This window comes from Centroberyx affinis, unplaced genomic scaffold (genome assembly GCF_046629955.1).
Source record: "Centroberyx affinis isolate AG114_WGS23_722 - 3 ecotype Tasmania unplaced genomic scaffold, CSIRO-AGI_Caff_v1 ptg002321l_1, whole genome shotgun sequence".
NCBI classification, from domain to species: Eukaryota; Metazoa; Chordata; class Actinopteri; order Beryciformes; family Berycidae; genus Centroberyx; species Centroberyx affinis.
Window position 1 is genome coordinate 45,001 of NW_027280590.1, and position 16,413 is coordinate 61,413.

Here is a 16,413-nt window from a genome sequence, read left to right on the forward strand (position 1 = left end):
AAAGAAAGGAGGAAGAAAGAAGAGATCTGTCTGACCGTGGTGTGTGTGTGTGTGTGTGTGTGTGTGTGTGTGTGTGTGTGTGTGTGTGTGTGTGTGTGTGTGTGTGTGTGTGTGTGTGTGTGTGTGTGTGTGTGCAGAGGACAGTGAGCTGGTGAGCGAGGTGTTGGAGGATATCTCACGTCACGAGGAAGACTACCTGGATCTGACGCTGGACGAGGAGAGCGAGCTGATCGCCACCATGAAGAGCTACCTGAGCCGAGGCTCCGCCCACCCCGTCTGACACACACACACACACACACACACACATACACACACACACACACACACACACACACACACACACACACACACACACACATACATACATACATACATACACACACACACATACTGTCTCACACACATCTACACAGGTACATAGACATACGTGTAACACACACGATGTACACACACACTGTTTAGCACACACACACACAAATACACAGACATGCACACACACTGTACCATACAACCAAACGCAAACATTACATTAACACACACACACACACACACACACACACACACACACACACACACACACAGGCATCACGTCAGCCTGCCTTTATCCATACTATGTTAGCCAGTTGAAGCAATAACTCCAAAGTTTAAACGCTTTCATTTCATTTACAAAGTTAAAAACCAACTTCAGTCTAAACTGCCGAAGTAGAAACCAGTAGAAACCAGTAGAAACCAGTAGAAACCAGTAGAAACCACAACAACACAAAACACTCCGCTATGAAGTGACTGTGACTTCACCATGGAAGTAAGAAGCAGCTCAGTATAAACCTGTTGTAAGACGGTCTGTCTCTTCTCCATCCAGTTAAACAAAGCTCGACTTCAAAATAAAAGTCCCAGCTATGGCCCGTTAAAACACCTGTTCCACTGTGAGTGGAGAGGGTCGCTCTGATCGGAGTGAAGCTCTGAGATCATTGAGCATCAAAGATTTGACACACAAAACCGTTATTTACTTTCTATGTTTTTGAATATTTAACCCCAAAAACAACACCGTGCAAGCAAAAAGTAACATTCAAAGATCATGAATATGTAGGTAACTCAATTTTGATTAAAAAAAGTAAACTCGAGTAAAATGTTTGAGGACTTTTATTTTGAAGCTCTGGTGTATAAGTGCTTTGTGTTTTTTTTTAAATGGGTAGACTTGCTAGCTAGTAAGAGAAAGATATAATGTTTTTTATACTTTGTTGTGGTTGATGTGATTATTTAGCCAGGAATTGTTGACCTCATTTCATATGGAGGACATTGCTGCTCTCACTGATGTGTTGGCTCTGGTTAGCTCAGCTGTACAGGTCAGAGGTCAGAGGTCAGAGGTCAGGGAGTTAGCTTGACTTTAATTCTGATGTTGATTTAGAACAAAAGAGCTTTGTTTACATGGGTGGAGTCAGCAGACACGTAGAAAGTCTCCTTTTTCATATTTGATTGTGATTACTTGGCCAGGAATTAATTACACTCTAAAAAGTAAAAGTGCTTGAGGGAACCCAGGACGGATCCGTGAGGAACCCCGTCATCAGTGTTTGGTGAACCCTGGCAGTACTTCCACCAACACATGAGGGTTCTTCAAGGAACCGGTTGGGGTTACACATTCCTAGTCAGGTGGAGTATTGTGGATCATAGAAGAACCCCCACCGAGCCTCCTTAGCTTTTAGAGAGCGCTCGGCATCATGGGAAGTCGCAGCGATCACAGCCAGTGGTTTTTCCTGGTTTCAGATGCAGTGGGAGGCGGAGCCTGCCTGGGCTGGGTTGGATTTTGTCGATTATTATTTCCATACATAGTACATTAGTAATAATTTAGCTTAAGTAAATATTAATTTTGAATGCTATACATGGTTCCTATATGCTTTATGTTATAAAAAAAACAAAACATGCTAATAATTGTTGCACCAGTTTTAGTTTGGGGATTTTGAATGTCAATGTTTGAATGTCTGAAGGCCGAGATGAATATCTGAAAAAAAAAAAAGTATAAAAAAAATAATTTGTGACATTGAGAAGTTTGTTAAATCTGTGTGAATTAAGTTTTTACCTCCTGTGTCAAAAGTCCTACTAGAACTGAAGCGTTTCGTTCCAAGATGAGGAATCCTCTGTTTGGAAAAAATGGCACCTACTGTTACGAAACGCTTGGCACAAAATTCAAACAAATCATATTTTTGTAAATGTATCTTCCCAGTCATTGGTTGACAAAAAATATCACTTTTACAGGCTGAATCCTCTTGATTTTTAGTGCTACTGAACAAACACTAGGTAATAATCCAAAAATGGATGTATAACGTTTTGAAATGAAATCATCGTTTGTTTGGCACAACCTTTTCAGATGTATGGTTCTAGTTATTTGGGTTCAACCAAAGGAATTTCGGTTATTCAGAAAGCTGCTGTTCTGAAGCGATTTTGATTTTCTGTGGTTCCTCCGACTGCAATAAGGAAAGTTCTGTTTTGTGTTTGTGATTCAGCAGCCAAGTCATGGGAATGACTATAATTTGTAATTTAATTTGAAGTTGAATGTTGATTTTTATTTAAATTGATTTTATGTTAATATTGAGTTTCATGTGGATTGTCTCGTGTCGCTGTAGACAAGAAGAAGACTTGTCATTTTGTTCAGTCTGGGAGACTTTGCATCAGGTAGTGTGAGCAGGTGGATCCTGGGTTTTGAAGCGATCCAGGTGAAACATGGACTGTGCCAAAGAGAATATTAGGAAGCTGGTCCCAGTACTCTGTACACTAAATGCATATGAATGTGTCATAAAGACCTGTCCTTGTGCTGAAGGTGCCATAGGATTAGACTGCCTACATTTTGTTTCATTTGACGTCACATACAATTAACAATTAATTCAATAAAATCTCATATGGTTTGTTACTGCAATCTGTGTGACTGTGTGTGTGTGTGTATTTGTATAAACTATAATGTGTGCTTTAAATGAATACAGAAAGTTTTTGGGAGATTGGCTCATTGGTCAACTTAACATAGAACATAGACTCCAAAATCATCCATGTTTCCCCGGTAGATCATTAGCTCCAAGGCTCCATGCTAACATTTTAGCATACACTATGTTGAGTGATAGTAGGCTCCATGCTAACACTTTAGCATACACTATGTTGAGTGATAGTAGGCTCCATGCTAACACTTTAGCATACACTATGTTGAGTGATAGTAGGCTCCATGCTAACACTTTAATATACACTGAGTGATAGTAGCTCCATGCTAACATTTTAGCATACACTATGTTGAGTGATAGTAGCTCCATGCTAACACTTTAGCATACACTATGTTGAGTGATGGTAGGCTCCATGCTAACACTTTAGCATACACTATGTTGAGTGATAGTAGCTCCATGCTAACACTTAAGTTAATCTTGTACTATTAAAGACAGTGTATTCTGGTCATGGGAAGCTTCACACAAACACAACACACGGAGAGTGTTTGATAAAAAAACCTGTTTTCTTATTTGAGTCTTGGTTTATTTATTGTACATGATTACAGAATGGTAAAAGTCACAGTCCGTGGCGCGGGGTGGTTCAGAGGTCAGAGGTCAGAGGTGAGGTTTAGAAGTAGTTGACGACCCTACGGATGGACTGGATGTTGGGGTTCTGGGCCTGCCACTCGTTGTGGCTGCAGTAGTTTCCCCTCTCCACGATGTACATACGACCACGGAAGTTAGGCTCCTCGTACATCACCCAGCTGCAGAGGAGAGAGAGAGAGAGAGGGAGAAGGAGGAGGAGAGAGAAGGAGAGAGGTTTCACATCAGAGGGTCTGTTACACAATATAATGTGTGTGTATGCGTGCATGTTCTAATAAATTTGTGCTTGATCTTCATAGACCTTGATGGAGTTGATACAGTTCTTACATAAGTGTGTGTGTCTATGTCCTTTTTTTCCTCAACTTGAGCTCTATCTTCATGAACCGTGATGGAATTCATGCAGTTTTTACAGAGGCTGTGTGTGTGTGTGTGTGTGTGTATGTGTGTGTGTGTGTGTGTGTGTGTGTGTGTGTGTGTGTGTGCACTCACGCTCCGTCTCCGTACACCCTGACGGAGTTGATGCAGCTCTTGGAGAAGCCGCGGCTCTGCAGGAAGGGACAGTCGTCGCAGATATCAACACACTGACCGGAGAAGTTACAGGCCTCGAACAGCTCGATACGGTAATGCTCTCCATGCTGCAGAGACACAGACAGACAACAGACAGACAACAGACAGATGGAGAAACAGCAGAGAATTGTTAGTTAATAAAGTGTAAATGTGTAGCAGCTGAGTCAGCTTGTTGTGGTGTGGCTGTAGATCCATTCAGTAACGTTCTCAGTAAAAGTGAATAGTGTGATAAGGTGGATTTGTTTCCAAATGTAGGTTACTGTGACACAGTAAACTGTCTTGTCTTTAGCCCTAGTCTCTACTCCAAAACATGAAGAGTTGGAGCTTGAGAAGAGTCAGCTCAGTTAACCTGAACAAACTGTTAGCTAGCTAACTAGCCAGCAAACACACTGATGTTAATGTGAACACGCTAACGCTAGCTGCTACTAGCTACGTTAGCTAGTGTGCTAATCAGATGTGTTAACAACAGACAGTGATGGTTAGCTGACCAGATACTATGGTTAGCTAGCTAACTACTAGCTACTGTTACTCCTACTTTTATCCAAAAACTTCCATCCCGATCCACTCTGAGCTAGCTTAGAAGGAAATTGGCAGAGAAATCGACTTTCACTGCGTGTCACTATTAACTCTACTTTGATTTTATTGAGCAGGAACAACAAGAACATCAGACGCCAACGCTGTTTGGTTTAGCAGAGGTGTAACAGAAAAGTAATAAAACAAGTAGAGTCACACCTTCCATAGAGTACAGCAGGTGGTGACATCACCTGGCGCCAAAGATCAGCCAATAGCAGATGGCAATTTCAGTAGCCTGCTTTTTACCATTAGATGTCAGGCTTTACACAGATTAGAGTTTGGGGTTCAGTTCCTCTTTAAGGAGGAGCGAGGCGACGGCGGTCCTTACCATGCGGATGGGCTTGCAGGAGCCCATGTGGTCGTTGTGGGAGTTCCACCTCTGGAACTCTGGGTACTCTCCGTGCTCCAGGATGTACTGCTGGCCCTTGAAGTCGGGGTGATCGTAGCAGATCCAGGCGCCGCTCTCCACACGGATGGAGTTCACCCTGAAAACACAGAGTCCAGTTCCAAAGTGAGATCTTCATCACTTTTTAAAGGATAGTAGCTGAAGTCCTTGGTTGATGACATAGTGACAATTTTACAGACTGGACCTCTAGATTTTATATGTTTAAATATAGGTTACATACAGTATATTTCTGTCTTATATTCACTAGGACTTCACGCTGTCCCAAGAGGATGGATAAATGTAAGAAAAATTCAAAGATGCAGAGGCTTGTACATTTTTAAAGTCACGTTTTCATCTGCAGATCTCTTTGGAAGACGTGAAGGCTGGATGAGTAAAGTCTCCCATCACCTCTAAGTCATTCTTCCTGTTATTCTGAGTCTCACCTGTTCATGAAGCCGCGGTCCTGGAAGTTATCACAGTCTCCCCTGACCTCCAGCTTCCTGCCGGTGAAGCACTTACCCTCATAGAAGGTGATCTGCAGGAGAGAAGGAGGGATGATGTTTGACCTGTTCCTCTCTGAACACTGGTTTGTCACATTTTACTGTTTTTGTTATCATGCCTCTAGCAGTTTACAGGACAACTTCTCCTTTAAAAAAAAATCTACATTTTCTACAAAAATCTAACATATTAGACACAACCAAATGACATGAAGAAAATAAAATACGAGGAAAAGTAGGATTCATAGCAAGCAAGTCTCTAAAAGTAATGTATTTAAACCTCAGTGGGCGGAGCCAAAGAACCACAGTCTTTTTTTCTGGCTGAGTAACATCAGACTGAAGCTCAGTGAAAAAGACAAGAGGTAAGAGAGGAGGAAGCTAATATTATGAAGCCTAGTGCTCTGCTGCTAACTGAAAAAACACAACTTATCCATACTAAGTTAGTTAGCTAGCTGACCTTCAAGTTCAAACTAGCCATACTAGCCTGTAGCTGTTTAGGTTAGCTAGTTAGCTAGCTGCTGACCTTCAACATCATGAAGCCATGGTCAGGAATGAATGAAAAAGAAGTCATTGCCATCTAGACTGTGATTTAAATTTGAACCAGATTTCCTTCTTTGCCATTTAAGTTTGCCAGTTAGCTAACTTCCACTCCGAAAAACTTTTTTGGTTCCGCCCACTGAGGTTTAACTCAACCAATCAGACTCTGCCTCTGAGAAATATTTGTAGAACTAAACTTACTGCTGTCGACTAACCTACCAGACACTTTCACTCATTTACCAGCCAATTAGAGTCAAATATTATCTCCAAATGACACGTTCTGTTCTCTCTTGTACAGAAAGACCGTCACACCAAACTCCATTCAAAAATTTGGCATCTTAATATGCTTTTACTTATAAACAAACATACACACTTCTTAAAACATGATTTTAGATTTTTTCTGAACCGTTAGGATTCACTCTTCAATCCGGCACACATCTGACACACCAAGCAGCACGAACTTCAATAACATTTCAGCTGTTAGAACAGGTTCAGCTACACTGCTGGGAGGCAGCGAGCAGTGAACTGATTCTAAAAGCTGAGATTTTTTGAGATTGCTGGATCACTCAAATGCCGAATTTACCCGAAGACTCTCACGATTCATTAACACATGATTGGCAGGCCTTCAGCCGTGTTGTTTTCAGTTTACAAATGATCCACCAAGCAGCAAATTTCCACATTTTGAACTTTTTGGAGTCACCAGCCTCCGCCGGTTCAGCCGTGTTACTCACCATTCCAGAGTACTGAGACATTTTGCCCACTGGATGTTTTCCAACCTGGCCCACAACCACACAAACAGTGTAACCGTGAAAAAGTTGGACACCCCAATATATACGGCTGGGGGCGAGCGAGGGGCGAGCGGGGGGCGAGCGACAGGCCGGCCGGACAAAAGACCCGGCTTTAAAAGTTCTGCTGGCCTGTGCACTTTCCCTTCATCTGATGGCTCTGCTGATTCTGGGGTTTGCATGTGTGTGTGTGTGTGTGTGTGTGTGTGTGTGTGTGTGTGTGTGTGTGTGGACATGGCACTGAATGAATGCATTTAGAATCAGGGCTGGCATGCCTGCTTCAGTTGTGTGTGTGTGTGTGTGCATGTGTGAGCACATTTGTGTGTGTGTGAATGACAGCAGTGAATGAACATTTAGGCAAGGTGGGTGTGCGTGTATTGGTTGTGTGTGTGTGTGTGTGTGTGTGTGTGTGTGTGTCTAACAATAGAATGTGCTTGGCCTGGGCTTTACAGGGTCAATGATATTGCACATGCCACGCTTCTATAGAGAGACACAGACAGTGCAGTGAAAGGACGTATACAGGGCTCACATACCTGTGTGTGTGTGTGTGTGTGTGTGTGTGTGTGTGTGTGTGTGTGTGTGTGTGTGTGTGTCTGTTATGGTATTTCTATACCTAAATGTCTTCACAAGCATAGAAAGATGAGGAAAAATGGTTTAGTATTGGGAGTTTGTTTTAGAGTTTAGATCAAAATTAGGTCAGTGAAGGTCCTCACAAGTATGGTAAATGAAATTAAATCTTGTGTTTGTGCTTATTTGTGAGTGTATTGCATCTATATGTGTGTGTGTGTGTGTGTGTGTGTGTGTGAGTGTGTGTGTGTCTAAAAAATGTAAACCTTTAGCTACAAGATGTTCAAATTGAGTTGGAAATTGACATTTTCCGGCACAGAGCTAAATTCTAGATTTTTACAAACTTTCTCTCTCCTGGTTTCCGGTGTTTTTCTAAACCTGTTCGGACCTGTCGGGGGTCAGGAGCCACATGTTTGATCACACTTTCCCTTACTGTCCAGAGCAGTGAGCTGTGGTAAGTCTAGTCTGAGTTTGGATATAAAGGTAATTATTGATTCATTTCAATTAATTTAAGTTTGGCACTGACTTTGTTCATGTTGTTTCTCTCCAAAGACCAGGGATCACTTTTGGCTCGAGTCTAGTCTCGGTCTTGAGTCTAGTCTCAGTCTTGAGTCTAGTCTCGGTCTTGAGTCCAGTCTCAGTCTTGAGTCTAGTCTCGGTCTTGAGTCTTGCCTCAGTCTTGAGTCTAGTCTCAGTCTTGAGTCTAGTTTCAGTCTTGAGTCTAGTCTTTGTCTTGAGTCTAGTCTCTGTGTTGAGTCAAGTCTCAGTCTTGAGTCTAGTCTCAGTCTTGAGTCTAGTCTCTGTCTTGAGTCTAGTCTCAGTCTTGAGTCTAGTTTCAGTCTTGAGTCTAGTCTCTGTCTTGAGTCTAGTCTCAGTCTTGATTCTAGACTCGGTCTTCAGTCTCGTCTCTGTCTTGAGTCTAGTCTCAGTCTTGATTCTAGACTCCGTCTTGAGTCTAGTTTCAGTCTTGAGTCTAGTCTCAGTCTTGATTCTAGTCTCTGTCTTGAGTCTAGTCTCTGTCTTGAGTCTAGTCTCAGTCTTGAGTCTAGTTTCAGTCTTGAGTCTAGTCTCTGTCTTGAGTCTAGTCTCTGTGTTGAGTCAAGTCTCAGTCTTGAGTCTAGTCTCAGTCTTGAGTCTAGTCTCTGTCTTGAGTCTAGTCTCAGTCTTGAGTCTAGTTTCAGTCTTGAGTCTAGTCTCTGTCTTGAGTCTAGTCTCTGTGTTGAGTCAAGTCTCAGTCTTGAGTCTAGTCTCAGTCTTGAGTCTAGTCTCTGTCTTGAGTCTTGTCTTTGTCTTGATTCTAGTCTTGGTCTTGAGTCTAGTCTTGGTCTTGAGTCTAGCCTCTGTCTTGAGTTTAGTCTCTGTCTTATTTATTATTTCCTTTATTTAAACTGTCAAGTCCCATTGAGATCGAGATCTCATTTTCAAGAGAGACTTGTGTACACAACAACAAAAAAACAAAACAAACAAACTTCAAGGCAAGTTATTCAAGACAATCCACATGCAGACAAAATAAGAAAGTCCACTAAGAAAAACAAGTCTATCACCTGTTATAAATCTTGAGTCTAGTCTTGGTCTTGACCTTTTTTCTGATGTCTTGGACTTTTCTCGTTCATGTTCTTATTTTGACTCGGACTCGTCTTGGTCTTGAGTCTAGTCTTGGTCTTGAGTCTAGTCTCTAAACCTTTTTTTTGACGTCTTGGACTCGTCTTCGTCTTGAGTCTAGTCTCAGTCTTGAGTCTAGTCTCAGTCTTGAGTCTTTCATGTTCTTATCTTGACTCGGACTAGTCTCGGTCTTGAGTCTAGTCTTGGTCTTGAGTCTATATTCTCTAAACCTTTTTTTTTTTGACGTCTTGGACTTGTCTCAGTCTTGTTCTTATCTTGACTCTGACTCGTCTCAGTCTTGAGTCTAGTCTTGGTCTTGAGTCTAGTCTCTAACCCTTTTTTTGGTCTGCTGTCGGCTGTCCACTCTGCTTTTTCAAGCCTATTTAAAAATTTCAAAGATAAGTTTCTCTCCACCTGGTCCACCTTGAGTCATTTTCTTGTATTTTCTTTTTTATTGAACCGTGTGTCGTATCTTATGGTCCTCAGACTGGTTTGGATGTTGAAGGTTTAGACCTGCAGACAAACTCCTGAAGCATTACTTCCACATTCGGAGAGACGTGGAGAATAAAAAGTGCTCTGTGTCATGTGTGTTTCGGTCTTTAATTGGACTTGATTTGCTCTGGACCCGGTCTGGACTCGGACTGGACAGGACCTGGTCTGGTACTGGACTCGGACTCAGACTGGACTGAGACCTCAGGTTGCAGTGGATGAGGTGGTCAGTCTGAAGGACCATGATGCATCTGTCTGCTGAGCTGTGACTGCCCTCTGCTGGCTCACACTGCTCATCACATCATTCTTTTAATGCAGTGCATTTTGCTTGTTCTTTTATATGAATTTTATCTTTCTATCTGTCTTTTATCTGCCTTCTATTGATGTAAAGCACTTTGAGCTGCATGTTGTGTATGAAAGGTGCTATACAAATAAAGGTTATTATTAAAACACCAGATCACTGTGGGAAAAATCCTAGAAATATTATAACTATATTATATCAACTGATACTCATTCAATTCAAATGAGACAATTTATATCCATTATGTTATATAAATTCATGTTATAACACTACAATCAGTAACCACACCTGATCAGCTCACCTCAATAAACTCAGACTTCAATAGATTTATTATGGCTTTTATATGAGTGGGGCGGGGCCAAGGAGGAGGCGGAGCCAAACGGCCTGAAGCTGCTCTTTAGGTGGCTGAGGAGCCACTGGACAAAAATTACTAAAAACATTTAATTATTTCTGCATGAGAAAACTTCACAGGTGTGTTTCTTAGAATCAAGGTAATCTTCTGAAATTGTAATAAAAGTGATGAATCCTCACTTTTTAAAAGAGCCTACCATGCTATAATCACTTTGATGCTACTCAGTGTGATGTACACCATCAACTTATGTAATATAGAGTTTTGTCAGACTGCAAAGGTTGCTTGGTGGTTGCTAGGGTGTTACTAGGTGGTTGTTAGGGTAACACTAGGTGGTAGTAGTAGTATTTGCAGTAGTAGATGTAATAGTTGTACAGCTGAAGTTGAAGTAGTAGTAGTAGTAGTTTTAGTACTTGTAGTAGTAGTGATAGTAGTAGTAGTAGTTTTAGTACTTGTAGTAGTAGTGATAGTAGTAGTAGTAGTTTTAGTACTTGTAGTAGTAGTGATAGTAGTAGTATTTGTAGTAGTAGTAGTAGTAGTAGCAGTCGAAGTAGTACTTGTAGTAGTAGTAGTAGTCAAGTAGTAGTTGCAGTAGTAGAAGTCATAATTGCAGTAGTATTAGTAGCAGTAGCAGGTGAAGTATTTGCAGTATTAGTATGTAAACTATACATCTGCAGATAAAAGTTGGGTGACGTGAGTTGTGGATATGCAGAGAGACAAGAGTCACTATAAACTCATGAGCAGCTACAGACTGCTGTCTGTGTTTATCAGGTCTTATTGTGTCTGGTATGGTGAATATTTCACACTCTAAAATTATTCGGGTTATGTTGAATATTTAAACTGTCTGTGCTCACGAGACCATGCTCACTTCCATTCTCCTTTCATTACTGTTGTCATCTTCATCATCATCATCACCATCATCATCATCATCATCATCATCATCATCATCATCTTGTGAATAAAGACAGCCACAGCAGCTCTTTAGCCAAACAATAGAACACAGCTTTAATGAGAACAATAATAAAAACTGAAATATTTCTCTTTTCCATATAAAAGTGTTTTTTAAAATAAAGAAGAGCGATCTTTTGAGGATGGGGTGGGGGGGGGGGGGGGGGGGTTGTGTTCTCTTCTGTCTATATTGAGGAACATCAAACGCCATGTTAAATCTGCTAATTTAACATGTTTGGGGGGGGGGGTTCTGGGAAGCTACATTAAAGAGCAGGACGTCCGGCCCTCCGGCTGCCCCGCCTCCATCTTCTCCACCTCCAGGATCATCCTCCTGAACACCTCCACCGCCGTCTGAGACAGGAGACAGGAAGCAGGAAGTCAGCAGGACAGGAAGTGATGTCAAGAGTTAGGAGCTGGTTGGTTTGTTTAACATTAGGAGACTCTGCTTTTCATTGGTCTGAACCAGAGCGGAAAAGTTGACTTTGTTATATTTTTTGTATTTGGTTTGTTTAGCTTCACTCTGACCAATCACAAGCCAACCAGGGCTTGGAAACAAAAGTCACATGACTCACAAGCAGCTTGTTTATTGGACAGAGTTTTGGTTAGAGACGAGACTTCCTGTAACTTTATCTAACATGTCTGTCTCTTCTTCTGTGGTGTTCACACCAGTTAAGAACACATGAAGAAACAGCTGAATATGAGCATCAGTCCAGACTTCATTTTTGTTCTGCTAGGCTTTCCGTCTCCCTCTACCCACAATCCCTTGCGTTTCGGGGTGGTTTTCTGTAGTTGGAGTGTCAGTTCTCTTGTTAGAGGACTGAGGGTGCGTTTCATTAGTCATTTATCCAGCCCTCCTTCACTTCCCCTCGGCACTTGGTAATACGTAGCTCCATACGTAACGCAAGTGGCCACTTGCAGAGCAGGGGGGCGGGGTCAGAGGGGGAGCAGAATATTTTAAATGGAACGCACTTGCCCTTAAGCAGGCCTAATAATTAATAATAAGAATAAGTAATAAAAATGACACGGAACAATGAGTAATGAAATATTGCAGATGAGTTCATTTCATAAATATGTCTACATCCTCTAAATTTTGTTTGTTTTCTTGCATTTATATTTATCACCTGTTCGTGCACCGGAATTGACGGACGATCGCAATGCATCCTGGGAAATATGCGCTTGTGAAGTCTACATCGTTGTTGACTCGCTCCCTCGGCCCTGAAGGGTCGAGCTCAGAAAGTTCACTTCAGTTATCGGTTCGGTTCAGTGATGGAACCACACTTAAGATGGAGGAGGGGATTCACCCCCGAGGAGAAGTGAACGAGGGCCGGCTGGTGAACCGTTATTTGGTGCCACCAGAGGTCAAAGGTCAGTGACTGTGTTTACATGGACCTGAGTATCCCGGTTATGAGGCTTATCCCGGTTTTGATCATATTCGGGATATGGCGTTTACATGGAACACAGAGAAATCTGGTTATTCATATCCCCGTATACATGATAAATATTGGTATCCCGGTTACTGTTTGCTCAGGCGCCTGTGATGTTTACAACACAAACCGGCTATTTTGAAATCGTTAATCTGATATTCAAATAAAAGAAGTGAAATCTGATCCAGCAACTTTCAAATTTTACAACATTTTGGTCGAGATGCTCAGTCAGCGTCTGGACAGGCCCTCTGTAAGCCAAAGCGAGCTCATTATCAATATCCACAGTCAAATGAATTTAAGGTGAACGGCTCCAGAGGAAAATCAGATTAACGGTTTTCTCACCTGGTTTTCTTTGGCTGAAGACTCCAGGAAGGCGGCGCTCCACGACTCCGCCAGAGCCTTGCCCTCCTCGAAACTGATCACTCTGCAATGCAACAGGATAGAACCGAATAGAATAGAAGAGAAGAGAAGAGAAGAGAAGAGAACAGAATTGGACAGAGGAGAACAGAATAAAACAGGACAGACGAATAGAATTTAATAGAGCAGAAGAGAGTCATCAGATTGATATTGTAATAATTTTTTCTGATAATATTAATTATAAGAAAATCCTATTTAAAGTTTTTTTTTTTTTTTTTACATTACATATCTAATTTTAAACACAGTTATAGTTTTTAGGGGATTTTTCTCCTTCTTTACCAGTCAGGTGTTTTTCCCTCTGTCTGCTGATCACATGTTTCATTAAAGATCAACACAAGTCACAATCTCTCTCTCTCTCTCTCTCTCTCCCTCCCTCTCTCTCTCTCTCTCTCTCTCCCTCTGTCTCTCTCTCTCTCTCTCTCCCTCTCTCTCTCTCTCTCTCTCCCTCCCTCCCTCTCTCTCTCTCTCTCTCCCTCTCTCCCTCTCTCTCTCCCTCCCTCCCTCTCTCTCTCTCTCTCTCCCTCTCTCCCTCTCTCTCTCTCTCTCTCTCTGCTGTGATTTGATCTTCCTCGGTTATTGATCAGCACTTTCCTTTGCGCTGCTTGTTTTTTATTTCCTCTCTTCCCTCTTCTACTAATTTATCTTCCATCCTCTCTCATCCCCTCTCTTCTTCTGTCTCCTCCCTTCTTCCTCTCCTCCTCTCTCCTGTTTCCTATCCTCCCTTCCTCTCCTCCTCCTCACTACTTCTTCTCCTCCTCTCTCCTGTTTCCTATCCTCCCTTCCTCTCCTCCTCCTCCCTTCTTCTTCTCCTCCTCTCTCCTGTTTCCTCTCCTCCTCCTCCCATCTTCCTCTCCTCCTCTCTCCTGTTTCCTATCCTCCCTTCCTCTCCTCCTCCTCCCTTCTCCCTCTCCTCCCCTCCTTTCTTCTTCTCCTCCTCCTCTCTCCTCTCCTCTTTCCCCTCATCTCCTCTTCACCCTCCATCACTTCAAAACACCTTTCTGCTGCAAAAGCTTTTCTCACTCTAATTGGATTCCACACTGGCCTGCAGGGCGCACACACACACACACACTCACACACACACACACACACACACACACACACACACACACACAGTAGTAACTGGAGCTGCAGTAGCCACAGTAAGGACTATCTTTAATAAGTGGACACTGCTGCAAAGAGCGAACTGCCGCAGTGTCTTCTAATAGGGCTGTGTGTGTGTGTGTGTGTGTGTGTGTGTGTGTGTGTGTACATGTGTGTGTGCGTGCGTGTGTGTGTGTGTGTGTGGCTAAAAGTTCAATTTATTTATTAATTTATTCAAAGTAAAATGTATTTATACACATGGGATTGCACATAAAAAACCTGAAAAAGCTGTTTCTGTACAACTCAATAGCAGAGCTTTTCTTGCACTACAATGTGAACATGGCTTCATGCAGCCGGTCTCTCTTCTCTCTCTCTCTCTCTCTCTCTCTCTCTCTCTCTCTCTCTCTCTCTCTCTCTCTGTCAGTGTTACAACATCTTCTGTTGGCAGCAGAAAAAGACAAATGTGTAAAGTTCAACATGCTAATATCATAACAAGCTGAAATCCAAATCCAATGTTTACATTTGGGAAGAGTGAAGTAACTATAATTACACTCACTCATGTTACAGAAGTGCAGAAAATTGGGAAATCCAATACGTTCACCCAGAAAATCTGTCTGTCTGTCTCTGAAGCCTGGACAGCAGACAGGCAGCACATTAGATCAGAGCTGCAACCATTAATCGATTAACCCATTAACTGTCAACTATTAAATTAATCGCCAACTATTATGATAATCGATTAATCGGTTTGAGTAATTTTTTTAAGAAAAATAAGTCAAAATTCTCTGATTCCAGCTTCTTAAATGTGAATATTTCTGGTTTCTTTCCTCCTCTATGACAGTAAACTGAATATCTTTGGGTTGTGGACAAAACAAGACATTTGAGGACGTCATCTTGGGCTTTGGGAAACACTGATCCACATTTTTCACCATTTTCTGACATTTTATAGACCAAACAACTAATCGATTAATCGAGAAAATAAACGACAGATTAATGGACGATGAAAATAATGGTTAGTTGCAGCCCTACATCAGATCCCTGGAGGAGTTTCATATCCACTGTCTGAAGGATTCTGGTCACATGGGAGCACAGCTTCCCCTGTGCTGAGATGTATGAACCAGCCCCGTCCAGCACATCAGATCCTGGCACCCAGACAGCTCAGCTGGCTCGGTCATGTGACCCACATGCCCGCAGCTCGTCGGCAGACCCTCTACAGCCAGCTACAGTCTGACCTGAGGTCTGCCGGTGGTCAGCTAAAGCGCTACAGGGACCACATGAAGGAGGTCCTGAAGAAGTGGAACATATCACCTTCAGACCTGGACCGGACCGGACAGCAGACCGACCCACCTGCTGCTCCTCCTGCCTATCAGGTGTCTCTCACCTGGAGGAGAAGACGTCCCAGAGACATGTAGACACACGCTCCACAAGGACCGTCCCGCCAGATCCCACACACACCTGCCCCACAGGTGGATAAGTGTGTGGATGGAGAACAGGTCTACACAGACCACATGAGGGGGCATGAGCACACCAAGCGCTGAAAACCCCTGGGAGCTATGAAGTCATCATCGATAACAATGGACTGCCATAAGCAAGCAAGTGTGTGTGTGTGTGTGTGTGTGTGTGTGTGTGTGTGTGTGTGTGTGTGTGTGTGCATACCTTTCCATGTGCAAGTCTTTCTTGTTCCCTACTAAAATAAGTGGAACTCTAGAGAGAGAGAGAGAGAGAGAGAGTGAGAGAGAGAGAGAGAGAGAGAGAGAGAGTGAATGATCACACTGAATGGCAACACATAACTTGTAATGCTTGTAAATACCAATAAAGCAAACCTGAATTGAATTGGGAGAGAGAGAGAGAGAGGAGAGAGAGAGAGAGGGAAGAGAGAGAGTTGATAAGCAGATTAGACTAACAGACAACAGAAATCCTGTTGTCATCATTTCAGGACTTTCTGTTTTTTTTGCCGTATGTTGAAATTGATTAGCATAACCAATCACTCTGTCCAAATGAGCTGACTGTGTGAAGACCTGGGATCTCTCTCTCTCTCTCTCTCCTCTATCTCTCTCTCTCTCCCTCTCTCTCTCTCTCTCTCTCTCTCTCTCTCTCTCTCTCTCTCTCTCTCTCTCTCTCCCTCTCAGTCTGAACTGTTTCTCTCTTCTTTGATCTATCTATTAAAGACGAACATGTTAAGAATGAAACGGTACGTACTGCAGGTTTCCCCACCATGTCCAGCAGCTTCTCATGGATCACTCTGACCACCTCAAAACTACAGAGACACAATGTTACAACACACACAACACACACACACACACACACACACTGACTGAAGACTGAAAGAAAG

The 16,413-nt window shown here is 42.5% G+C and overlaps 2 protein-coding genes and 1 long non-coding RNA gene across 3 annotated transcripts in view; 1 reads left to right on the forward strand and 2 right to left on the reverse strand.

Annotated features, from left to right (window-relative positions):
• nub1 (negative regulator of ubiquitin-like proteins 1) overlaps nt 1–2,910 on the forward strand; it is a 23,153-nt gene extending 20,243 nt beyond the window's left edge. Inside the window, exon 15 of the mRNA XM_071533088.1 lies at nt 138–2,910. Within this exon, the coding sequence (XP_071389189.1) occupies nt 138–280 (143 nt within the window). The 3' untranslated portion in view covers nt 281–2,910. The remainder of the gene's footprint in view (nt 1–137) is intronic.
• Nucleotides 2,911–3,588: 678 nt separating this feature from the next.
• On the reverse strand, nt 3,589–6,874 carry LOC139655639 (gamma-crystallin N-B). Its single transcript, XM_071533089.1, has 5 exons — nt 6,854–6,874; nt 5,532–5,623; nt 5,032–5,188; nt 4,053–4,198; nt 3,589–3,724 (listed from the first exon to the last, which is right to left on the reverse strand). Exons 1-5 carry the CDS (start codon nt 6,872–6,874, stop codon nt 3,589–3,591), a joined length of 552 nt encoding a protein of 183 aa, XP_071389190.1.
• Nucleotides 6,875–11,456: 4,582 nt separating this feature from the next.
• LOC139655637 (uncharacterized) lies at nt 11,457–15,785 on the reverse strand. Its single transcript, XR_011696076.1, has 3 exons — nt 15,738–15,785; nt 12,930–13,011; nt 11,457–11,514 (listed from the first exon to the last, which is right to left on the reverse strand). It is a non-coding gene; the product is annotated as an uncharacterized lncRNA (long non-coding RNA).
• Between the last annotated feature and the right edge of the window lie 628 nt (nt 15,786–16,413).

Excerpts from the sequence above, each read along its gene's own strand:
- LOC139655639 (XM_071533089.1), bottom strand. The coding sequence starts at position 6,874 with ATGTCTCAGTACTCTGGAATG. Across the intron at positions 5,624-6,853 it reads TGTCTCAGTACTCTGGAATG|ATCACCTTCTATGAGGGTAA; the intron begins GTGAGTAACACG and ends TCTCTCCTGCAG. Across the intron at positions 4,199-5,031 it reads CCTGCAAGCCCATCCGCATG|CATGGAGAGCATTACCGTAT; the intron begins GTAAGGACCGCC and ends GTGTCTCTGCAG.